The sequence below is a fragment of the Poromitra crassiceps genome (assembly GCF_964638095.1).
Source record: "Poromitra crassiceps genome assembly, chromosome: 20".
Lineage (NCBI taxonomy): Eukaryota > Metazoa > Chordata > Actinopteri > Beryciformes > Melamphaidae > Poromitra > Poromitra crassiceps.
Genome location: NC_139637.1, coordinates 6,428,256 through 6,454,758, shown reverse-complemented (window position 1 = coordinate 6,454,758; position 26,503 = coordinate 6,428,256). Strand labels below are relative to the sequence as shown.

Below are 26,503 nucleotides of genomic sequence, written 5' to 3'. Positions count from 1 at the left end.
CTCAGACACACACCGGGCTAGAGGCACGCTGATAGGCTTAGCATGTAAACACTACGGTGGCCCACAGTAGACAAACATGACATGCGATTATCAAATAATCTACATATAGTATATAATATAATGATATAACATCTAAATTACTCCTCCATGCATTATTGTGTGCTGCTCTGCAGTTTACTTCACTGTAGATGATGTGGTTAATGTCTCCATCTAGTGGACAGACAGTAGTACTCTTTCAGGTAGACCATTATGATGTTAGACTAGACTAGACACGAAGTTATGAGGCCACACCCTCATATCACATGAACACACAGAGAACTGACAGAGGAGAATAAGCAGCGTCTGTCTTCTCACTCTCTAAAGAAATATATCGGGGGCAACTTTTGCCCTCACGGTCTAAAAATTGGGGGCTTTAACAACATTTTGGGGGCACTTTAAAAATATTAATTAATGCATAAAGTTGCTAAAGTGTAGTGTGAACAACAGCGCTGTTTGTGTGTGTGTTCTTCATCGTTGTCTTCTGGCATCCAGCTTGCAGGTGCTGAGTGTCTGATACAGATGGGATTTAAATCTATTGAATGAAAATACAATTATCAAAATATTGGGGGCAATTTTTGCCTCATGATCATGTTTTTTAGGGGAATTAATCTGAGATTTCTTGGGGGCATTTTTGCCCTGTGTGTGTGTGTGTGTGTGTGTGTGTGTGTGTGTGTGTGTGTGTCTGTGTGTGTGTCTGTGTGTGTGTGTGTGCGTGTGTGCATGCGTGCGTGCGCGTGCATCTGTGTGTGTGTGTGTGTGTGTGTGTGTGTGTGTGTGTGTGTGTGTGTGTGTGTGTGTGTGTGTGTGTGTGGCCCCTGGCTAAATTCCTACACTGGCAAACACATAGATAAATACAGCTGTGAGAGAGCAGAATAGACAGGGTATATTATAGACAGGGTATACTGTCTGGGGCTGGGCGATATGGTTGAAATCAGTATCACGAATAGTCACAGGGGTCAGTTTAGAAACATAATGTATATCACAATATGGGTCATATATTAAGCAAAATTAAAATTTGGTACTCCAATTATCGTATTATCATATATTATAATTACCTGGCGTTATGATGCCACTGAATAGACGACAAACGATAGTACTGGATTATCGCCCTTTGGCACAGCTGCTACTCAATCAGTCAGCTGTAGACATTCTGACTACCGTAAATTCCGGACTATAAGCCGTGGCTTTTTTCCCGTTTTTTGGCCCCTGCGGCTTATATAACGGTGCGTCTTATCTATGGATTTTTTCAGAAAAAAAAAAAAAAAAAAAAAAAAATCTCTCTTTTTTAGCACTCTTTCTAACTATAAATCCACTTCTGTTTTAATTTCCTCTCTTGCCCTCTTTTCACCACACCGCGGACACTGTGTGCACTGTAAAAATAAACAACGGTGGTGTTGTGTTATGTTGTTTTGTTGAAATGTTACGGTAATACGGTAAATGGGAGCTTCCTCAAACAGCCATCAATGGGCCCGACAATCCCCTCTGTGCGTGACCACTTACATATGGTAATTACGGTAAGCAAACGGCCACTCGGCCATCAACTCCCTCCCCCGACTACCAGGAGAAAATCACAAACTTCGGCGAATTCACACAAAGGAAGATCAAGGAATATTCCATCGAACCGGAGCAGATCATAAATATGGATGAAGTGCCTTTGACGTTCGACCTGCCACTCACTCGGACTGTTAACAAGAAGCGCCCTGGAGGATTCTTTCACCAAAAAAAAGCTTTGCTCATTCTCGACAGCATGAGAACGAGCAGTAGATGATCATGAGGTGGTTTTTCAGACGTGTCGATATAGCAGTTTATCGAGATGAGAGGATGAAAAGCACACACTGGTGCGGTGGTGCTGTCTGAAGTGAATACAGTGACTGTGAGTAGGCTAATACATTGCACACGTTTCAGGTGCAATTATAGAACCAAATCAGCCTTTTCCCCCCTCCATCTCTAAATCGGACCAGTTGTAGGCTATTAGGCTACCTTTTTTCCTCTGCCTGTCGCGCTGACTGCATTCACGCAGCCAGCAACATTTTGCGACTCATTTTCTTTTGAATTGATAATCAGGCTCGTTTATATGCATTGTAACTTCATGTTGGGATTTCCATTGACCATTGGTTGGATTTGAGCATGCAGGGGACGGGATATGGGGCAGATCCCCGTGCGTAATCACTGTGGCAGCTGCTGCAACGGGGAATCACTCAAACGCAACTTCAATGGAAACGCCTACAAGTCGCAATTGTACATTGTCGAAGTTGTAGAAATATCGCAATTCTTTTGCGAAAAACTGTAATGGAAACACAGCTATAGATGAAGAGGAGTTCGTTGGTTTTGAGTGACAATGAAGGAGAGAGGAGAGTGGTTGACGAAGCCACCCTGAACCTGTTCGTTTCCGACACTGAAGATGAGGACTTTGGTGGTTTCAGTACGCAGGAAGAAGAGGAAGACGAGCATTAGTGACTTGACTTCTCTGGTTACAGGTTTGCTGCACATATAGCCTATTGTTGTGTGATTTTGTCTGGGGATTAGTGACCTGACTTTTGTTTTGTTTTGTTGAAATGTTAATAAATGGGAGCTTCCCCAAACAGCCATCGCTTTCCCGACATTCCTCTCTGTGCACGAACCCTTTCATATGGTAATTAAACATCAAAACACCCGCGGCTTATAGACCGGTGCGGCTTATAGAAGAAAAAAATAGTCAATTTTGGTCCCGCGGCTTATACACCGGTGCGTCTTATAGTCCGGAATTTACGGTAGTCTAACCTTAACCAGAACTAACTAGCACAGAAGAAATCTAACTAATCTACCGCCTAGTCTGCCCTGTCCTGACCTACTCTAATCTAGTCTAATCTTAGCCTGAACACTATACGATCACGGCTAATCTGCAGCCTAACCTAAACCACTCTGAGCTACCCCGGCACTGACTACCCCAGTCCCCACTATAATAAAAATAGTACAGTGGATAACCACAATAATTTTGCACTGTTTTGTTTTTTAGAGAAGCATGACATTTCTCACATAGTTATTGAATACCAGATGTGGAGGGAAGGGAAGTAAGATTTGACCTCAAATCCAAGATGGCCGCTGATCCCATGGGTCTAATGTTCAAATGTGCTCAAAGTTGTGCACTTTGTGAGAAAAGCATGACATTTCTCACATAGTGAGTGAATAGCCATAAGGTTTATTTTCAGATGTGGAGGGAAGTCAGATTTGACCTAAAATCCAAGATGGCTGCCAATCCCCCGAGTCTAATACCGCATTCAAGACAACTTGGAACACTGGAAAAATTAGCTCTGACCTGTAAAAAATGATTTGAACGCTTGTCGAGGTCGGAATTACATGTCAGAAATTCAGGTATCATTTCAGATCTCCAGTTTGTCCGAGTTGACATCATCAAAGTGTTTTTTGACCTAATTTGAGGTGCAATTATGCAATATGTGTTTATATTGTTTATATTTCGCTCTGATTATAGCAATATGTTGAATTCCCAATGAAATTAGCTAGCTGAAGTTAGCTGTGTATGTTTTTGTAAATGTATCCTCCTGTAATAAAAGCTTGTATGACTGAGTGCAGCTAACTCAGTCATACATGCATACATGTGTTTGTGTGAAGGTGTTGTTGGCTCCACTATGAGTCAGTGTGAGGAGAGAGAGGAGGGGCTCTCTCTGTCTGAGGAACATGACAGCCGGACCAAAGCTAAGAGGTAAGATGAGATAACTGTTCTCTATCTCACAGCTCAGCAGTGACATCATTACAGCTCAGCAGTGACATCATTACAGCTCAGCAGTGACATCATTACAGCTCAGCAGTGACATCATTACAGCTCAGCAGTGACATCATTACATCTCAACAATGACATCATTACAGCTCAGCAGTGACATCATTACAGCTCAACAATGACATCATTACAGCTCAGCAGTGACATCATTACAGCTCAGCAGTGACATCATTACAGCTCAGCAGTGACATCATTACAGCTCAGCAGTGACATCATTACAGCTCAGCACTGACATCATTACAGCTCAGCAGTGACATCATTACAGCTCAGCAGTGACATCATTACAGCTCAGCAGTGACATCATTACAGCTCATTAACCCTTCATTATCCAGAGTCAAAGCTCTGTCTGTCTCTGTTGTGTTGAAGGCCAGTCCAGCAGGAGAGAGCAGACTCCCCTGTACCCAGCTGTGTGTCCATGAAGAGTGACTGGTCTATGGATTATCCTCTTCACTTCAAACATGGACAGCAGTCTACTGAGCAAAGGTAAGAACTGAAAACAGATGAGTTTATTTGATTCTACTGAACAGAGGAAAGAAGTCATGATACTCTGTTGATTTAGTTTCTTCTTTTATTACAATTAACTATCCAGATTCCAGAAGGGTTTTGCTTAACATATTTTCTTTTGCAGCATTGCTCTGCCTCACATCCATAGTTACATATATTCATACCAGAGCTGCTCAGTACAACAACAGCCTTCTGCTGTTGGTGACTGAACAGCTACCAGAACAGTCTGGGGGTTGAGATCTTTGCTCAAGGTCTAATTGTTGGTAGTTTCACAGGGTGGAGAAAGAGTTACATATTCACCCTGACTTTCAAAGTTGTTACTGGGATTCAAACTGGCAACCTACTGGTCAAAACCCTGCTTCTCTAACATGTTCACTGCCACCACCCTGTTTTATCAATCCTTAGCAGCATCCAGCAGAAGAGAGCAGACTCCCCTGTACCCAGCTGTGTGTCCATGAAGAGTGACTGGTCTATGAATCATCCTCCTGATATCAAAGATGGACAGCAGCCTACTGAGCAAAGGTAAGAACTGAAAACAGACAAGTTTATTATTTTATTCTACTGAACAGACATAGTCAAGTCAAGTCAAGTTTATTTGTATAGCACATTTCATACACAGATGAAAATAGACATTTCACAACAGCTTTGTCTTTATACTGTAGTTTCTGTGTGCTTTATACTTGTGCAGAATCGTTTTATTTTGAAAATATCCGACTGGACGTCGTATTGTTATTATCGCTAACTAACACAGGAGTGCAGCCGGTCAGTGCGGTCTGCATCTCTGCTTCGTGAGCTGGATTAGCTCGCTGGCATAACCAGACGGACCAGACTCCAAAACAGATGAGATTAAAATGTGTCAGACAATGGTTTTGTATGCAGGAGACAAGGCTACAGCTGCAGGATCAAATGGACAAAAAGACTGCAACACCACAAACATGACCAGAGCTCAGACAACAACTAACCATAAAGCACTATCCAGTGGCAGTATGGCCGCCTGTCACTCAACCGGGCCACGCCCTTAACTCATTGAGTGCCAGCCACTTTTGGAAAACGGATGCTCCCAGTGCCAGCCCTTTCAGAGCGTTTTCTGTGATTTCTCGAGGCCCACAGAATATTGTGTGATATTACTATGTAAACACCGAACACGCACAAAGAACGATGCGACTCTATTGTATCATCAGCAAAAAAAAGTTTATTGATATCATTTTCCGTTCTTTAGTTATCAGCCGGAGAAGATAGGTTGATTTCACCAAAAACAGACGTTTCAGACTAGAAGCTGAGATAATGAGCCTTTTGTGAAATGAAGCATTTCAAGCAAATCACTGACTCTGAAGCTAATATTTTCTGACCTGAAACATCTGAACAGTAATTTCCTTCAATAAAACAGCACCCCCACCCCCCTCAACTGCAAACTCCTCCTCCTGGGAGTGTCTCTGGTGGCTCTGCTCGCTCTGCTGCGTGTGTCAGGCGAAGAATCTCTGCATGGAGCTGGGATAAACTCATCCCCACACCAACACACAGCTTGCATGCCAGAGCTGGGAGAAACTCATCCCCACACTAACACACAGCCTAACACACAGCCTAACACGCACCCAGCGTCTATTTTCGGAGCGCTCCGTTTTGTGCGCCGGCTCCCAGCGTGACACCGAAAAGCCAAACCGGACTGCTGAGAATGGTTTGGCCCTTCGGCGTCGGATGCTGCTTTTCTGGCGGCTAATCGTGTGGAGAAACTATGCAGCAGAGACAGAGGGGCTCAGTTGTGGGAGCGGATTGACTGCTGTTCGCAGCTAACGTTAGCTCCAGCCAGAGCAATCTATACGGCTCTGGCTCCAGCATCGGTTTCCGTTTCATCACGGGGCTTCTTCTGCTGTTTTTCCTCACCTTTCTCTAATCTGGAGAGCACTGTCACCACCTAATGGGTCCGTAAAATAGCTTCAACACATTCGACATCCCCCATACTTTGACAGGAGATGCATCAGCCTTTGATCCACGTCCCACCGTCAAAAAACGCAATTGACGACTTTAGTCGTCATTGGCACTCTACGTTACTATTTGAATTGACGACGATAGTCGTCATTGGCACTCAATGAGTTAATTATGCATAACTTTAAACCTTTATTAAATGTAAACGGCTGAGTTATGCAAAAATTGACCCCCCTACAGTTGTTATGAAAAAGTGAAATTAGCTATATAGACCAAAACCGTGTTTCGGTCCAGGCTGTAAAGATGTTTAATTACTGTTGGGGCATTTTAACAGGAACGACGGGACTTCTGAGTCCTGCCTCAAGTGGCCATTCGAGGAATTACAGCTTAAACAAAGACTTCCGCATCTTCAGGGGAAAGGTGGTGGGCTTGCCCCTTGGTCAAACCCTGAGCTAGCCCCCTGGTGGTCACTGAGCAGCTACCAGATCCGTCTGGGGGTTGAGATCTTTGCTCAAGGTCGAGTGGTGGTAGTTGCACAGGGTGGAGAAAGAATCATTCACTCTGACTTTGAAAGTTGGTACTGGGATTCAAACTGGCAACCTACTGGTCAAAACCCTGCTTCTCTAACATGTTCACTGCCACCACCCTGTTTTATCTTCCTTAGCAGGATCCAGCAGGAGAGAGCAGACTCCCCTGTACCCAGCTGTGTGTCCATGAAGAGTGACTGGTCTATGGATTATCCTCTTCACTTCAAACATGGACAGCAGTCTACTGAGCAAAGGTAAGAACTGAAAGCAGATGAGTTTATTTGATTCTACTGAACAGAGGAAAGAAGTCATGATACTCTGTTGATTTAGTTTCTTCTCTCAAAACATCACATCCAATAATCATAGCAGCATTTACAGTAGGAATGCACCATATTTAACGGACCGATACATTATCATCCAATATGGCCATTTTGCATGAGCTCGTGACGTCACAGCTGCACCTGGTGCCAGGCACACTAGAGCCAAACATGGCTGCCGGCAGTGTGGCTGTTCCACAGTTTCAGATGATAACAACTAGGGGAAATAGCAAAATAAAACGTTTTCAATGGCTTCTGTGTGCTTTATACTTGTGCAGAATCGTTTTATTTTGAAAATATCCGACTGGACGTCGTATTGTTATTATCGCTAACTAACACAGGAGTGCAGCCGGTCAGTGCGGTCTGCGTCTCTGCTTCGTGAGCTGGATTAGCTCGCTGGCATAACCAGACAGACCAGACTCCAAAACAGCTCAGCAGTGACATCATTACAGCTCAGCAGTGACATCATTACCGCTCAGCAGTGACATCATTACAGCTCAACAGTGACATCATTACAGCTCAGCAGTGACATCATTACAGCTCAGCAGTGACATCATTACAGCTCAGCAGTGACATCATTACATCTCAGCAGTGACATCATTACATCTCAGCAGTGACATCATTACAGCTCAGCAGTGACATCATTACATCTCAACAGTGACATCATTACAGCTCAGCAGTGACATCATTACATCTCAACAGTGACATCATTACAGCTCAGCAGTGACATCATTACAGCTTAGCAGTGACATCATTACAGCTCAACAGTGACATCATTACAGCTCAACAGTGACATCATTACATCCCAACAGTGACATCATTACAGCTTAGCAGTGACATCATTACAGCTCAACAGTGACATCATTACAGCTCAACAGTGACATCATTACATCCCAACAGTGACATCATTACAGCTCAGCAGTGACATCATTACAGCTTAGCAGTGACATCATTACATCCCAACAGTGACATCATTACAGCTCAGCAGTGACATCATTATAGCTTAGCAGTGACATCATTAACCCTTCATTATCCAGAGTCAAAGCTCTGTCTGTCTCTGTTGTGTTGAAGGCCAGTCCAGCAGAAGAGAGCAGACTCCCCTGTACCCAGCTGTGTGTCCATGAAGAGTGACCGGTCTATGGATTATCCTCTTCACTTCAAACATGGACAGCAGTCTACTGAGCAAAGGTAAGAACTGAAAACAGATGAGTTTATTTGATTCTACTGAACTGAGGAAAGAAGTCATGATACTCTGTTGATTTAGTTTCTTCTTTTATTACAATTAACTATCCAGATTCCAGAAGGGTTTTGCTGAACATATTTTCTTTTGCAGCATTGCTCTGCCTCACATCCATAGTTACATATATTCATACCAGAGCTCCTCAGTACAACAACAGCCTTCTGCTGTTGGTCACTGAGCAGCTACCAGAACAGTCTGGGGGTTGAGATCTTTGCTCAAGGTCTAATTGTTGGTAGTTTCACAGGGTGGAGAAAGAGTTACATATTCAAAGTTGACTTTCAAAGTTGTTACTGGGATTCAAACCGGCAACCTACTGGTCAAAACCCTGCTTCTCTAACATGTTCACTGCCACCACCCTGTTTGATCAATCCTTAGCAGGATCCAGCAGAAGAGAGCAGACTCCCCTGTACCCAGCTGTGTGTCCATGAAGAGTGACTGGTCTATGGATTATCCTCTTCACTTCAAACATGGACAGCAGTCTACTGAGCAAAGGTAAGAACTGAAAGCAGATGAGTTTATTTGATTCTACTGAACAGAGGAAAGAAGTCATGATACTCTGTTGATTTAGTTTCTTCTCTCAAAACATCACATCCAGTAATCATAGCAGCATTTACAGTAGGAATGCACCATATTTAACGGACCGATACATTATCATCCAATATGGCCATTTTGCATGAGCTCGTGACGTCACAGCTGCACCTGGTGCCAGGCGCACTAGAGCCAAACATGGCTGCCGGCAGTGTGGCTGTTCCACAGTTTCAGATGATAACAACTAGGGGAAATAGCAAAAGAAAACGTTTTCAATGGCTTCTGTGTGCTTTATACTTGTGTAGAATCGTTTGATTTTGAAAATATCCGACTGGACGTCGTATTGTTATTATCGCTAACTAACACAGGAGTGCAGCCGGTCAGTGCGGTCTGCGTCTCTGCTTCGTGAGCTGGATTAGCTCGCTGGCATAACCAGACAGACCAGACTCCAAAACAGCTCAGCAGTGACATCATTACAGCTCAGCAGTGACATCATTACAGCTCAGCAGTGACATCATTACCGCTCAGCAGTGACATCATTACAGCTCAGCAGTGACATCATTACAGCTCAGCAGCGACATCATTACAGCTCAGCAGTGACATCATTACAGCTCAGCAGTGACATCATTACATCTCAGCAGTGACATCATTACAGCTCAGCAGTGACATCATTACAGCTTAGCAGTGACATCATTACAGCTCAACAGTGACATCATTACAGCTCAGCAGTGACATCATTACATCTCAACAGTGACATCATTACAGCTCAGCAGTGACATCATTACAGCTTAGCAGTGACATCATTACAGCTCAACAGTGACATCATTACAGCTCAACAGTGACATCATTACATCCCAACAGCGACATCATTACAGCTTAGCAGTGACATCATTACAGCTCAACAGTGACATCATTACAGCTCAACAGTGACATCATTACATCCCAACAGTGACATCATTACAGCTCAGCAGTGACATCATTACAGCTTAGCAGTGACATCATTACATCCCAACAGTGACATCATTACAGCTCAGCAGTGACATCATTATAGCTTAGCAGTGACATCATTAACCCTTCATTATCCAGAGTCAAAGCTCTGTCTGTCTCTGTTGTGTTGAAGGCCAGTCCAGCAGGAGAGAGCAGACTCCCCTGTACCCAGCTGTGTGTCCATGAAGAGTGACCGGTCTATGGATTATCCTCTTCACTTCAAACATGGACAGCAGTCTACTGAGCAAAGGTAAGAACTGAAAACAGACAAGTTTATTATTTGATTCTACTGAACAGACATAGTCAAGTCAAGTCAAGTTTATTTGTATATCACATTTCATACACAGATGCAGTTCAAAGTGCTTCACATAAGATGATGATGAGGATGACATAAGAAAATAAAAAAAGAGGATAAAATAGACATTTCACAACAGCTTTGTCTTTATACTGTAGTTTGGACGGCAAGCATACCCTCTACTGGTACCTTGTGTCTTCTGTTGCCCGTATATGCCACAGTATTGGGTTTGCATAAAATCAGATAGAGGCAATTCAAAGTGCTTCACATAAGATGGTCGACACAAGAAAATAAGAGAATAAAATAAGAGGATAAAATAGACATTTAAAAGCAGCACATAGGCAAAATTTTCACTAGGGTTTCGAGGGACATGTCCCCCCACCTTTTAAAACCTAGATTCTGTTGTCCCCCCATCCTTAGCAGGATCCAGCAGGAGAGAGCAGACTCCCCTGTACCCAGCTGTGTGTCCATGAAGAGTGACTGGTCTATGCATCTTCCTATGCATTTCAAAGATGGACAGCAGTCTACTGAGCAAAGGTAAGCAGGGGTGCAAACTTATCACCTTTCGGCGAAATTCACATTTTTTTTTTTGTTCAAAGTTTTTTTATTCGTTTTCTGTATATTATACAAAATACAAAATACAGATTTAAATACACTTGACACTTTTAAACAAAAACCCATCCCACGAGAACCCCTAGCCTATTACACCACATACATCATGTCATACATCACAGTATATCAATACACAAAGACACACAGAAGGGAAAAAAAAAAAAAAACACAACAACAACAAAAACAGATTAATGAAAATAAATATGAGAGGGGGGGGGGGGTAAATCTATACATTTGAAATGCTTGAAGCGTCCATTTTCTCTACCTGGTCCAGGACTGGCTGCCAGATGGTATAAAAGTCGAGAGCACAACCCCTTGTAGCGTATCGGATTTTTTCTAGGGTTAGATGATACATAAGATCTCTGACCCAGTGATTGAAAGTTGGAGGAAACTTGTCTTTCCATTTAACACATTGAGTGCCAGCCACTTTTGGAGAACGGACGCTCCCAGTGCCAGAGTTTCAGAGCGTTTTCAGTGATTTCTCAAGGCCCACAGAATATTGTGTGATATTACTATGTAAACACCGAACACGCACAAAGAACGAGGAGACTCTCTTCTATCATCTGCAAAAAAAAGTTTATTGATCCCATTTTCCGTTCTTTAGTTATGAGCCGGAGAAGATAGCTTGATTTAGCCAAAAACAGCAATTTTTTTCTTGAAGCTGAGATAATGAGCCTTTTGTGAAATTAAACATTTCAAGCACATCATTGACTCTGAAGCTAATATTTTCTGATATAATGACACCTCAAAAATAATTTCCTTCAATAAAAGAGTGAAAACAAAGGAATTTTGTTTGGCCAAATAATATGTTTTAGCTGCAACCAGCAGCGCTGGCCCCTGCGTGTGCAGACCCTACACCTTCTTGCTGGTCTTGATTTACTGCTGGTGGGCATCAGATAGCCTATTCTAGCTTGTTTGCTCTCTATGCATCGAGCCTGCTGCTGCCTGGGTGTGTGTGTACTGTCAATGGTTGTATGTTGTAGTGACCTGCGTGCCCCACCCCCCTCCTCCTCCTCCTCCGTGGTGGGAGGAGTCGTGTCTCTGCTGCGGTTTGCTCTGAGTTTGATCTGCACTGAAAAGTCCGCTGCCTGCATCCCCCCGCTTTTTTACAGCGTGTCCTCGGCTCCCAGCTGAGAATAATGTAACTTTTCAGAAAGACGCTGGTGTCGCCGTGTCGGCAACTAAATCATATGGATGGACTATCGCAGCGGACACGGATGGGGCTCAATTGTGGCAGCAGATGACTGCTGTTCACAGGCACAGCTAACGTTATGCTTCAAGCATATCGATGCGATTTCCGTATTCCGTTTCCTCATGACTTCTTCTCTCTTTTCTCCTGGCCTTTGTCTAATCGGGAGGGCACTGTCGCCACCTAAGGGTTCTGTAAAATAGGTTAGACACATTCAATAGCTCCCATATTGTAAGAGGCGATGTAAGAGGCTTAGATCGACATCCCCCCGTCAAAATATGAATTTGGAGTTATTGACGCCATTTGGCGTCGCTGGCAGCCTACGGTAAATTTCTCCTGACGCCATTTGGCGTCGCTGGCACTCAATGTGTTAAGGAGTACAAGTCTTCTAGCCAGAAGTGTACCAAACGCTATCATCTTTTTACTGCATTGGTTGAGGGAGAGATCATGCGGGACCACACCAAAGATTGCAATTATGGCAAGAGGTTGAAATTCACAGTTTTTAATCCAAAATAGGTCATTTGTGTGATTCATGTAGATCTGTTGAGTTTTTTAAATTGGGGTGGGGGGATGTGCCGGGCGCTGTCTGGCGCTGACTTCCGAGTTGTCAAAAACAGATTCACACTGATCACGCTATGACTGAGTGTGTGTGCCACAGCGTGCTGTCAATCTCTCCCCCCGCATCATGCACACACAGAAAGGCAGGGAAATAGCAAAATAAAATGTTTTCAATGGCTTCTGTGTGCTTTATACTTGTGCAGAATCGTTTTATTTTGAAAATATCCGACTGGGTGTCGTATTGTTATTATCGCTAACTAACACAGGAGTGCAGCCGGTCAGTGCGGTCTGCCTTGTGAGCTGGATTAGCTCGCTGGCATAACCAGACGGACCAGACTCCAAAACAGATGAGATTAAAATGTGTCAGACAATGGTTTTGTATGCAGGAGACAAGGCTACAGCTGCAGGATCAAATGGACAAAAAGACTGCAACACCACAAACACGACCAGAGCTCAGACAACAACTAACCATAAAGCACTATCCAGTGGCAGTATGGCCGCCTGTCACTCAACCGGGCCACGCCCTTAATTATGCATAACTTTAAACCTTTATTAAATGTAAACGGCTGAGTTATGCAAAAATTTACCCCCCTACAGTTGTTGTGAAAAAGTGAAATTAGCTATATAGACCAAAACCGTGTTTCGGTCCAGGCTGTAAAGATGTTTAATTACTGTTGGGGCATTTTAACAGGAACGACGGGACTTCTGAGTCCTGCCTCAAGTGGCCATTCGAGGAATTACAGCTTAAACAAAGACTTCCGCATCCTCAGGGGAAAGGTGGTGGGCTTGCCCCTTGGTCAAACCCTGAGCTAGCCCCCTGGTGGTCACTGAGCAGCTACCAGATCCGTCTGGGGGTTGAGATCTTTGCTCAAGGTCGAGTGGTGGTAGTTTCACAGGGTGGAGAAAGAATCATTCACTCTGACTTTGAAAGTTGGTACTGGGATTCAAACTGGCAACCTAGTGGTCAAAACCCTGCTTCTCTAACATGTTCACTGCCACCACCCTGTTTTATCTTCCTTAGCAGGATCCAGCAGGAGAGAGCAGACTCCCCTGTACCCAGCTGTGTGTCCATGAAGAGTGACTTTTCTATGAATCATCCTCCTGTGTTCAAAGATGGACAGCAGCCTACTGAGCAAAGGTAAGAACTGAAAACAGACAAGTTTATTATTTGATTCTACTGAACAGACATAGTCAAGTCAAGTCAAGTTTATTTGTATAGCACATTTCATACACAGATGCAGTTCAAAGTGCTTACCATAAGATGGTCGACACAAGATAATAAGAGAATAAAAGAAGAGGATAAAATAGACATTTAAAAGCATCACATAGGCGAAATTTTCACTAGGGTTTCGAGGGACATGTCCCCCCACCTTTTAAAACCTAGATGTTGTTGTCCCCCCATCCTTAGCAGGATCCAGCAGGAGAGAGCAGACTCCCCTTTACCCAGCTGTGTGTCCATGAAGAGTGACTGGTCTATGCATCTTCCTATGCATTTCAAAGATGGACAGCAGTCTACTGAGCAAAGGTAAGCAGGGGTGCAAACTTGTCACCTTTCGGCGAAATTCGCAGTTTTTAATCAAAAATAGATCATTTGTGTGATTCATGTAGATCTGTTGAGTTTTTTAAATTGGGGTCGGGGGGGATGTGCCGGGCGCTGTTTGGCGCTGACTTCCGAGTTGTCAAAAACAGATTCACACTGATCACGCTATGACTGAGTGTGTGTGCCACAGCGTGCTGTCAATCTCTCCCCCCGCATCATGCACACACAGAAAGGGAGGGAAATAGCTAAATAAAATGTTTTCAATGGCATCTGTGTGCTTTATACTTGTGCAGAATCGTTTTATTTTGAAAATATCCGTCTGGACGTCGTATTGTTATTATCGCTAACTAACAGGAGTGCAGCCGGTCAGTGCGGTCTGCGTCTCTACTTCGTGAGCTGGATTAGCTCGCTGGCATAACCAGATGGACCAGACTCCAAAACAGATGAGATTAAAATGTGTCAGACAATGGTTTTGTATGCAGGAGACAAGGCTACAGCTGCAGGATCAAATGGACAAAAAGACTGCAACACCACAAACACGACCAGAGCTCAGACAACAACTAACCATAAAGCACTATCCAGTGGCAGTATGGCCGCCTGTCACTCAACCGGGCCACGCCCTTAATTATGCATAACTTTAAACCTTTATTAAATGTAAACGGCTGAGACACAGCCGAAGAAGGGTGTGTCTGAGCTAAAAACTTTGGCACTTCCATGTGAATAATGGCTCGGTATTGGAAACTGTGTATTGATAATGTGTATATCGCGTGAAGCCATTGGAGCCGACCTCCCAGTGGTTAGAGGACCCGTGCATCTGAGACTCTGAAGAAGGAATGAGTGATGAGTCTCGCGCTAGCTAGCTGGCTGCTAGCTGGCCGCTAGCTGCTCCGGTATGCTTAGCTTTTAGGTGATAGCTCAAACTCAATGTACTTCGGTGATATTTTAATTCCGTTTTACACAAGGTGCAAACTACTGTTGACTTGTCCACTGTGCCATTTGGGAGTTTTTTAAAGTAAAACGAGCCATTTAGAAGCATATTGCTGTCTTTATCCTCCATGCCTGCACAGGCAGGAGACAGGAAACGGCTGCGACCAGCTTGACTACAAGTACGGGTGCGATGAAGGGACAAAATAGCGTCAGGCGATTAACACGATTAAAAATAAATAACGCGTTACGGTCGGCCCTTAATCGCAACGCTGACAGCCCTAATAACAACACTATTGCACTATTGAGGGGAAACATCTGAGCTGGCATTACGTTAAACCAAAAAGTATTGGAGGCAGTCGCGCACATCCAAAAAACGTAAAGCAGGTGCAGGAACCAAAAAACAGTACAAAGTGAAACACTGGAGCTCCAATTACCTTTTTATTTAGCCATCCAACATTGACGTTTCGAGCTACTGCTCTTCCTCACGGTGAAAACACACCGCACGCGACTCCTGCACATAAGCTGAGTGGCGCGACCTTGTGCGCAGCCAGTTTTCATTAGGACACCATGTTAACAGATCTGTCAGTCCACACCGAATTGCGTGCAGCGCGCACCGCGCAGCTCACGCTCAGCTCAGCGGACGCTCATGCCGCGCAACTCAGCCTGGATTTCTATTTTCCTGCGCGGCCATCTGCGCCCGTGAGCGACTCTGTCAAGCAGAACAAATCAGATCAGGGCAGACAGGAACTTCCAAACCGGACATTCGTCAAATAAAACCAATTTCAAAGTGAAATAATGTTTATTTACGATTGCCCCTTTGGAAGTGTGCAAAGAGAGAAAGAGCAGTTGGAGAGGGGGAGCGGCTTCTAGGGGCTCGTTGTCTGTGGAGCAACAAGTAGAGAGCTAGGACTCGCCTTCTCTCTACAACAGCACGCACTGGGAAAACGGGAGGAGAACAGACTTAATATGATGCAATTGCATTTTATAACATCGAAGGTAGCCATTAACAGTTATCCCAAACATATTACTTTGTATATTTATGTCGTCATTTACTACCCATGATAACGAAGACAGTAGATCTGGGGCAAAATATATAACGGACGAGCAGAGTGCGCAAAGTGAGCTGTGCTCTCTGTGTGGACACTTTAAGCGACTTCTGCGCGGAGGTGCGCTGCGCGGCGCATGCGCGCAAGTTCCGCGTACCGGTGTGTCCCCGCCGTCAGACATAAAAATTGTTACAAAGACGCCATGTTTAAATACACCCGTCATGTGATAGTCACATGACTCCAGAAAAGATACATAAAAGTTACATAAAAGCCACAGATGCACAACAACAGACACACAGTAGACAAATTATGTTTACATAACCATCAAGTATATATACAGGGTAAAAATACATATAGATCAGACCCTTAGGGCCCTATCGTTGTACGGCACTATGGTTTGCGCTGCCTTTACGCTGCGTTTGCGCGCCTCTTATTGCTATCTTCCCAGCGTCTTAAGCTATTGTCTGCCTCCACCGTCCAGTTTTGCGCTGTGATGACACAGGTGTAGGTGTAGGCGTGGCCCGGGCATGTCGGTGGGCCTCTACCCTATCATGTGTCTCGCGCAAGTGTCATTTAGCGCTGTGGGGAAGATACCGTCGGTATGTGCCGAGCACAAAGAGAGGTTTGGGAGTTGTCCGTTCCAAAATAGGCGTTACAGCGCAATGTGTTCGAAAAAAATCGCATTACATTACATTACGTCATTTGGCAGACACTTTTATCCAAAGCGACTTACAATAACACCTATAAGAAATAAGAAATCGCCTTGGGTGCTCTCAATTTTAACGCCAGGAAATAGCTGGTCTTAGCGCAAACGCAGACGTACGCCTGAGCGCAGACAGTCTCTACATCTCCGTGCAGTGCAGGAAGTCCTTGCTTGGATACATTTACTCACGGCCTGGATGTCACTCTCCTCGCGCCTGCACACACTCTTCTCTCCTCGGAATGCCACGTTGAGTTTCAACTATAGCCTGCATTCCAGAAAAAACACACCTTGATTTAAAAATGAGAATTTGTTTGTCATGGTTTTATTAGGCTACATAATTCCCGACCATACAGGTCTGTGGTGTAACATTAGATTACTTTAGGTAGGAGACCACATGCCACAGGCATTACCACACCTCCACAATACTTTTGGGCATAAACACGCCTAATACTCATCCTCATCAAGCAAGCTGACAATGATGGAATCATCAGCATACTTGATGATGAATCTGTCGGCATGACGACTAAAACAGTCATTTGTATACAGAATATACAAGAAGGCAGACAAGACACAACCCTGTGGTGAGCCGGTCGAGGATGTTAAGAAGCTGGACAGAGTTCCGTTTACTCTTACTTGTTGTGATCTATTTGTAAGAAAGTCTAGAATCCATCCAACAAGACCCGCGTCTAAACAAAAAAGGTGTACAAGTTTCTCAACCAAAATGTGAGGCTGGATCGTATTGAACGCTGAAGAAAAGTCTACAAAGAGCAGCCTGGCATGGTTTCCACTGCCTTCTAAGTGCTTACAGACAAGGTTAAGTAGGGTAGCTATATATGCAGAACTGGACAGAGCCATCATCTGTTTGGAGACCAATAATAAGGAAAACAAACACACACATTACATTAAAAAAATATGTCAACATCACATAGTGTCTTTTCTTTCATCTTTAATCTTTCCATGTCTTCCCCATTCACTTCAATAGAACTGGCCCCAATGCAAAATTCAAACAGATCAGTAACATGACAATAAAAGTCTAAATTACTAGGCTGCCTTTTGTCATTGTGTTTTATCTGCAGACTAAGCGGTTCAGTTCAATAAAAGCCTTTATTTTTTGTATTGTTTAATTGAGTGATACTTTACTAAAACAATCATATATATTATATCAGAAGTGCTCTTTGTTTTGTGTTCACAGTAGTGATGTCAGTTAGATTTGGTTAGGTCAGAGCTATGGAATAGTCTTTTAAATCATCCATCTTTGCTCAACACATCTGTCTTTTGTCACCCCAGTTTTGCATAAAATACAGGTTAAGAACGTATTTCTTTAAATACAAAGATGTTAAATAATTATCGGTTATTGTATCCATTATCGGCCAGGAGAAGCAGATATTTATCGGTTATCGTATCGGCTGTGTGTGTGTGTGTGTGTGTGTGTGTGTGTGTGTGTGTGTGTGTGTGTGTGTCTGTGTGTGCGCGTGCGTGCGTGCGTGTGCGTGCATCTGTGTGTGTGTGTGTGGGTGTGTGTGCGTGTGTGTGTGTGTGCGTGTGTGACATTATATGACCTAATACTTCATGTGTTCTCCAGAGTCCACCAGGAGAGGTCAGAGGTTCCCAGTGGTCAGTCTGTCCAGGAGCTTCAAACAGACCTAGACTCCATATTTATGGTGTGTAAATGTACAACACATTTTACTGCAGCTACTGAATTACAAAACAACTACTCTGGTCTTATAACAGTCTGTTGTTGTTGTTGTTGTTGTTGTTGTTGTTGTTGTTGTTTCTCCTCTAGTCTCTCCCAAGACTCAAATATTATGTTGAATCCCTGCGCTCCGCATACTACACAAACTAGTCTGTGCCACTTCACAGCCACTGCTGGGGTTTGAGGGCGGGTCTAGGCGGGTTGAAATTGAATGAGTGACAGGTCATAGGACCAATGAGAGAGCGGTTTGAAAAATGGGCTGCGCCTCCCGTGCAGAGCCATTTAGATAGAAGAGTCCCGACATCTCCATTCACTCCAATGGACCAGTTTCTTACTCTCAAGAGTTCCAGGAATTAAGGTCCTGGATTAAGCAGCACTGTCGAGTTGCAGCAAAATAAACAGTTTGTGTTGTACTCTGAAAGGGTTTTCCCCCCCTTGAATCAAATTGTACATTATCAGCTTTATTTTAGCATGCAAAAGTAGCGCGAGACCCATTCCTGGCTGTTCATTGGCTAATGAGTCTCACATTTTGGTCATTGGCTAATGAGTCTCACATTTTGGTCCTCCGCTGACGCCACTCTCTCTAGTCTAGAGGACACTACTCCTGTGTCGTCTGATGGCAGATTGCAAAGTCGTTACTGAGTGGTGGAGACTGAATCCACCACTGGCCAATCACTGGCCAAGTGAACGGTTCACTTCCGTCCCCAGCTGGCTGAGGGGAGTGTCCCAGACCCAGAGAGAGATCTGCAGCATGCAGTAACGTAGTGTATCAGCGTAGCAACTCTCATGGGTCTGGCGTTGAGACTATTTCTCCCCAAACCCTGTTCCATCAGGAGGTCTTTTGCCTACTTCCTGGTCATTATTGTAGATAAGAATTTGTTCTTAACTAACTTCTTGCCTGGTAAAATAAAGATTGTTGGTTGATGAGGTCTTCAAGCTGCACTCTTTAGACAAGTGTATCTGATGTTATTACAGTATTATTATTATTTTTCAGAATGTTTAATTCAAATGTTATTCTGTTGCAGCTGCTTGAGCAGAACATTGTCACTTTTGTGAAGAAGGAGCTGAAGAGAGTCCAGCTGGTTCTGAGTCCAGATTACCCAGAATGCTTAGAGAGTCCGAGGGAGGAGGAGGAGGCTTTTCTAAACATCACACTGCTCTTCCTGAGGAGAATGAAGCAGGAGGAGCTGGCTGACTCTCTGCAGAGCAGTAAGAGGCTTTAACAGCTTTAACATGATGGAGCGAGGAAGTGGTGGGAAAATGGGAGATATAGGATTAGTTAAATATAGACATTTCTCAAGGAAGATTGATTCAATTCCAGATTGCAAAATAATATTCACAATCCTCATGAATCATCAGCTAAAATCATTGATTTATTCATGTGGGTGTATAATGCTGAACACAGTATTATTTAAGAACAAATGCCACCACAGATGCATTTCACATTGGGTAGCACACACAGTCAGGACCTGTTTGTCCACCAGTGATGAGCAGAATAGATGCCATGTGGTTAGGAAAAGTATGCATTCACATATTAATATTTACACTTCTCATATCTACAGCAACATCCACTGATTGATGTAATTTGTCCTTTCAGAAACTCTTGCTGGAGTGTGCCAACGTAATCACAAATCCAGTCTGAAGGAGAAGTTCCAGTGTCTGTTTGAGGGGATTGCTAAAGCAGGAAACCCAACACTTCTGAATCAGACCTACACAGAGCATTACCTCACAGAGGGAGGGAGTGGAGATGTCAATGATGAACATGAGGTGAGACAGATTGAAGCAGCATCCAGGAAACCAGTGAGACCGGAAACAATAATCAAAAGTGAAGACATCTTTAAACCCTTACCTGGAAGAGATGAACCAACCAGAACATTGATGACAAAGGGAGTGGCTGGCATTGGGAAAACAGTCTTAACACAGAAGTTCACTCTGGACTGGGCTGAAGACAAAGCCAACCAGGATATACAGTTCACATTTCCATTCACTTTCCGAGAGCTGAATCTGCTGAAAGGGAAAAAGTACAGTTTGGTGGAACTTCTTCATCACTTCTTTCCTGAGACCAAAGGAATCTTCAGATTTGACAAGTTCCAAGTTGTGTTCATCTTTGACGGTGTGGATGAGTGTCGACTTCCTCTGGACTTCCAGAACAACAGGATTGTGACTGATGTTACAGAGTCAACCTCGGTGGACGTGCTGCTGACAAACCTTATCAAGGGGAAGCTGCTTCCCGCTGCTCACCTCTGGATGACCACACGACCGGCAGCAGCCAAGCAGATCCCTCCTGAGTGCATTGACATGGTAACAGAGGTGAGAGGCTTCACTGAGTCACAGAAGGATGAGTACTTCAGTAAGAGATTCATAGATAAGGAGCAGGCCAGCAGAATCATTTCCCACATCAAGACTTCACGAACCCTCCACATCATGTGCCACATACCAGTGTTTTGTTGGATCACTGCTACAGTTCTGGAGCTTGTGTTGAAAACCAGAGAGAGAAGAGACATGCCCAAGACCCTGACTGAGATGTACATCCACTTCCTGCTGGTTCAGTCCAAACAGGCGGATGTCAAGTATCATGGGAGTGCTGAAACAGATCCAATCTGGAATACAGAGAAGATGATTCTCTCTCTGGGAAAACTGGCTTTTGAGGAGCTAGAGAGAGGCAACCTAATCTTCTATGAAGCTGACCTGAGAAAGTGTGACATTGATATCAGAGCAGCCTCAGTGTACTCAGGAGTGTTCACACAGATCTTTAAAGAGGAGCGTGGGCTGAACGAGGACACTGTGTTCTGCTTTGTCCATCTGAGCATTCAGGAGTTTCTGGCTGCAGTTTATGTCTTTCTGTCCTTCATCAACACTGGTGTCAATCTCCTGTCAGAAAGTCAATCAACATCCTGGTGGTCAACACTATCAAGAGACAAATCTAAACTAACACACCTCTACCAGAGTGCTGTGGACAAGGCCTTACAGAGTCCAAATGGACACCTGGACTTGTTCCTCCGCTTCCTCCTGGGTCTTTCACTAGAGACCAATCAGACTCTCCTAAGAGGCCTGCTGACACAGACAGGAAGTAGTTTGAAGACCAATCAGAAAACGGTCCATTACATCCAGAAGAAGATCAAGGTGAATCCCTCTTCAGAGAAAAGCATCAATCTGTTCCACTGTCTGAATGAGCTGAATGACCGTTCTCTAGTGGAGGAGATCCAACAGCACCTGAGTTCAGGAAGTCTCTCCACAGCCAGACTCTCCCCTGCTCAGTGGTCAGCTCTGGTCTTCATCTTACTGTCATCAGAAAAAGAGCTTGATGTGTTTGACCTGAAGAAATACTCTGCTTCAGAGGAGGCTCTCCTGGGGCTGCTGCCGCTGGTCAAAGCCTCCAATAAATCTCTGTAGGTGCATGCATAACTTGATGTCTTCAATATGAAATGCAATATACAGAAAAAACTATTTTCAAATTTTTTGTTCATGGCTAATTCTTCCCCAGGTTGAGTGGCTGTAAGCTGTCAAAGAGAAGCTGTGAAGCTCTGGCCTCAGTTCTCAGCTCCCAGTCCTCTAGTCTGCGAGAGCTGGACCTGAGTAACAACGACTTGGAAGATCCAGGTGTGAAGCTGCTCTCTGCTGGACTGGAGAGTCCAAACTGTAGACTGGAGAGTCTCAGGTCAGTATCCCTTAAGCCCATGGTACACCAATCAAACCTTCTCCAACAAACACAAACACAGATGTTTGTTTGGTGCCCCATTGCTGGCTGTCATTGTTTGGAATTGTTTGGAGATGTTTGGTCAGATTCAACATGTTCAATCCTTTATAGAGGTCTTCACAGGTCTACTCGGGTATTACACATAACGATAGAAGAGATAGTGATAGAATCGCACCCGACCCGGACCCTAATTGATCATAATAAATATGGACCCGGACCCGTACGGGTCTCGGGTCGGGTCCCTGATCCCACTCAGATGCACCACAGAGAGGCACAGGAAATAATTCCTGCCTGTGAAGTAGCCGGCATCCCGTGTTGTGCACAACCACGCTCTGACGTATGTGTGCGTTTGCGTGACAGGTCTACCTGAGATTGTGAGGATTACTTTTTCTTTTCTTCTCTTTTTACATAGAAAACACTGCATTCTGGCGGGCAATGATCTAACGCAGTAATGCAGCCTTTCTTGGATTAGTAACTGTAATATAATTACTGTTTTGGAAATTGTAACGCCTTATATTACTTTGTTATTGAAAAAGTAAGTAATTACAGTAACACGCCCAACACTGTTTATATTTCATCGCATGGTGAGTACACAAGTCAAAACATGTACATGTGAGTGTTTCTGGCGCTGTTAGAATTTGTATTTTGGGTGACTGAACGGCGATACCATAAGCCGCTTTCAGACATGCCTTGGAATTCGGGAGTTACAGTATCTAGAGGCTAGAGGGCATCCGGATGGCGGTGTATGTATGTATGAACACATTTTGGTGAGCTATGCGAGCTCCCGTGACCCTCCTACTATCTGGAGGTGAGACAACCTCGAGCCCTTGTATCAGGGACGGATTGTCTCCCCCCCTCAAGAGCTCCGTGAAGTAGCCAGCTCAGTGAGTGCATGAGGAGAGGGAGGGAGACAGAAAGACAGCGTGGCAGATTATTATTATACTGTATGTGAATGAGCGAGCAAAAACAACATCATGCCGTTTCAGTTTTTCCAAATGAAGCTCGAACCTGCTCCGTGTGTGTCAGCCAACAGGCTACATGTTGCTGCATTGAAATGCTCATGGCTTTGATCTTATTTCATTTCTGCATAGCTTCGCACAGCACACACATTTAATTAGCATTTTTGGACGCGAGGGTCGTCCTGCTTCCCAGTATTGGACATCGCTAGGTAGGGTATCTGGATCTGGTTGCGTTCATGCCTTTTATTTTATGTTTACACAGCGTTTGTGAAGATTCACGTGCAGAACCGCAAATTCCAAGTAGCGTCAAGTCAGGCAGTATAAACGGAAACTTCAGGGTATAACCTTCGCAATAATGGCAATTAAATGAAGTAAATGCACGTGTAATGTTTTTTCGTGTGTGTTATCCGAAAGATACAGAACAGAGATAAACTGGAAGAATATCTGCTCCCTTCGAAAAGTCAATTTTAACCCGTAGTGAGTCGACCGTTCTGATTTCTTGTTACTAAGCAATACAACATTGATTTTATTTTGAAGGTAAAAACGTCTAGCTTCCTGTATTCTGTATAATTCTAGTGGGGTTGACGCATTTTAGGACTGAACATGGCAAAGACCTGTTTTATTTTTAGCGCTTGAGACTCGAGGAAATCGATGCATCTGGGCGTGAGTTGTAGGGTTGTTTAATTAATTACTAACGTTATGCGCAAACGATTATATGCCGTGAACGTTAGCAGTTATCGCCCATTATCTATTTTTAGCAACTTGTTTTCAGACTTTGCATGTCATGATAGTTTGTTGAATGTCAATGCGATTCACTTAAAGCAGCTACGAGCAAGATTTTCAATTGTTATTAAACAGCCTGAATGTAATATTGATGCATCACATCTTACCCTATAATAGTAGCTGAGACCAAAGCCTTGTGAATCGGAGATTGCTCTCTTGATGATTATAGAGTCTGTGTCTGTCTTCCGGCGGGCCGGATAGACCAGGAAGTGAAATGAAACGTTTTACGGCAGCTGCCTGCCTTCAACCTACATCCAGGGGCTTGCTACTCTCGCGAACATCTCTCATTAGATTCTAACAGTTTGTTTGGAAGTAATTTTGTTATTTTGTGGTTATGGCCAAAGTGGCTGCCGCAAACCGTTTCATTTCACTTCCTGATCTGCCTCGGCCGCAGACAGACTAATCATCAAGACAACACTGGCCGATTCACTCGGTGTTCAAGCGAGACTACTCTGCGTTGGTCTCGTCTACTATTAGAGGTAAGATGTGAGGCATCGATATTAAAATTAGACTGTTTAATAACAATCGAAAACCTTGCTCGTAGCTGCTTTAAGGCTATGCTCAGACAGTGAAGTACAGCTGTGTGGTCAGTTTTCACAACTCCCCATTGTGTGGTCATGTCCAAATTCCCCCCACCCCCGCCCCCTCTCTACTTTACACCCTACTTTACATGCTCCACATGTATGAAAGCAACATGCCTCATGTCTGAAAGGGTACACTTCACATATCCCCCGGGTCAGGCTCAGGGCAAGGGAATTGGAGGAATAACACTCCAACCTGACAGGAGGAACTAAATACAGTACCAGCAACAATTGTGCAGCCTACACATTTGAGGCCATAGAGACCTCCCAGGAAGCTACACGATGAGGAACCAAATAAATTTAACTGAGCAAAATATCTCAATAACAAAAAACAATGTCTGACTCAGAGAAATGGAGAGAAATCAATATCATCATTCAAACCAGGGAAGGTGGTTGATTTTAGGGTTACAATCCAAAAAGTTTCTCTTTGGAGGAGATGTTTGAGTCTATCCCCTCCTCTGGCAGATTTGGGGATGACTTCTATTGCCATGAAATGCCATGCATTTCAGTGTTGAGCCTCTAAATAAAGACGCACTTGGGGTCCCTTAACGCCCTCATATAAGAAACCTGGGGGTAATATTCGATCAGTCCATGCACTTAGATAAACACGTAAAATCCCTGACCCGCACCTGCTTCTTCCATCTTAGAAATATCGCCAAACTCCGGTCCATTATATCCCATGCCGAAATAGAAATGTCCATACATGCTTTTATCTCTTCGAGACTAGACTACTGTAACTCCCTATTCTCCTACCTCAACAAATCATCTGTGGCTCAACTCCAGCTGATCCAGAACGCTGCTGCCAGACTGCTTACTAGGTCAAAAAAGTCTTGTCATATCACCCCCATCTTAGCATCCCTGCACTGGCTCCCGGTTCATCACAGGATTAACTTCAAAATCATTGTGTTCGCTTATAGATCTCTGTTCGGCCAAGCCCCTGCCTACATCACTGACCTCATCCTTCCCTACTCCTCTAGGCGGTCACTGAGGTCCTCTGACCAGGCGCTCCTGGTCGTACCCAGGACCAAATTAAAAACCAAAGGGGACAGAGCTTTCGAGGCGACGGCCCCGAGGCTCTGGAACGCCCTCCCCCCTGACCTGAGAGCCGCTCCCTCAGAGCTTATCTTTAAGCGTCTTCTAAAGACCCACCTGTTTAGACAGGCTTTCAACTAGTCATTCTTAGCCACCCTTTGTTCCCTATGTTCCTTGTTTTTGTTTTATGTTTCCCCCTTTTTATACTATTCCTGTGCCTGTATTCTTTTGATGCTGTTTTTATTTATGTAAAGCACTCTGTGCACTCGTGCTGTGAAGGGCGCTATAGAAATAAAGTTTTACTTACTTACTTACTTACCCTGATGAAGGCTCTCTGTAGCTGAAACGCGTTGGTCTTTTTAATTGTGTAAGATTTAGCCATGCCACAATAAAGGCTTTTTAACTTTTCTACCTGAAACAGAGTAGCCTTGGATTTTTCAAGTTTTTCCTGTACTCTACTCAATTTTTTGACTTTTACAAGGATCCAACTTGAACTTTTTCTCATGCTTCTCTCCACCCTCACCAAAGAGCACCTGTTTCAGTGATTTTACTAAGGACCCACGCAGCGCTTCCTCATCCCTTCTGTTAAATAAAGTTTGACTGAGCTCCAGCTAAATTGTCAAGTATTGCAGCCTGCTTGCCACCCAGGCACTTACTATATGTAGCCTACTTAATTTATATGATCTAAGTGTAACCAAACAGGTTGTCTTTGTGCACACAGGATAAGTAGGTTAATTTTCTTTTGGAGAGAGATCCTTTATTGATTTGTTTGGGAAGAGGGTTTACTCTGAACAAATTTGAGAACTGAACTGAATTGAAGAAACTGAATTTCTACCTTTTGCTGTACAGTACCTTCAATACACTGGATATTGGGTTTGCATTCTCACTCTGATTATGTAAGGGTTAATGCACGACGAGGTGTCCATTATCAGAAATTATTGGACGACATGGAGGCGTAAACCGTCCGAGGCAAAGCCGCAAAGTCCAATAATTTCTGATAATGGACACCTCGAAGTGCATTAACCCGCTTATATCATGGTCACTTGCC

The 26,503-nt window shown here is 44.0% G+C and overlaps 2 protein-coding genes across 2 annotated transcripts in view; both read left to right on the top strand.

The window, feature by feature from the left end:
• The window catches only part of LOC310794427 (protein NLRC3-like), a gene marked incomplete at both ends in the record, with an annotated part of 65,769 nt that extends 40,173 nt beyond the window's left edge, over nt 1-25,596 (top strand). Inside the window, one exon of the mRNA XM_083656428.1 lies at nt 25,341-25,596. Within this exon, the coding sequence (XP_083512554.1) occupies nt 25,341-25,596 (256 nt within the window). The remainder of the gene's footprint in view (nt 1-25,340) is intronic.
• The window catches only part of LOC310794528 (NLR family CARD domain-containing protein 3-like), a gene marked incomplete at its 5' end in the record, with an annotated part of 389,910 nt that overhangs the window by 349,917 nt on the left and 13,490 nt on the right, over nt 1-26,503 (top strand). The window lies entirely within an intron of this gene.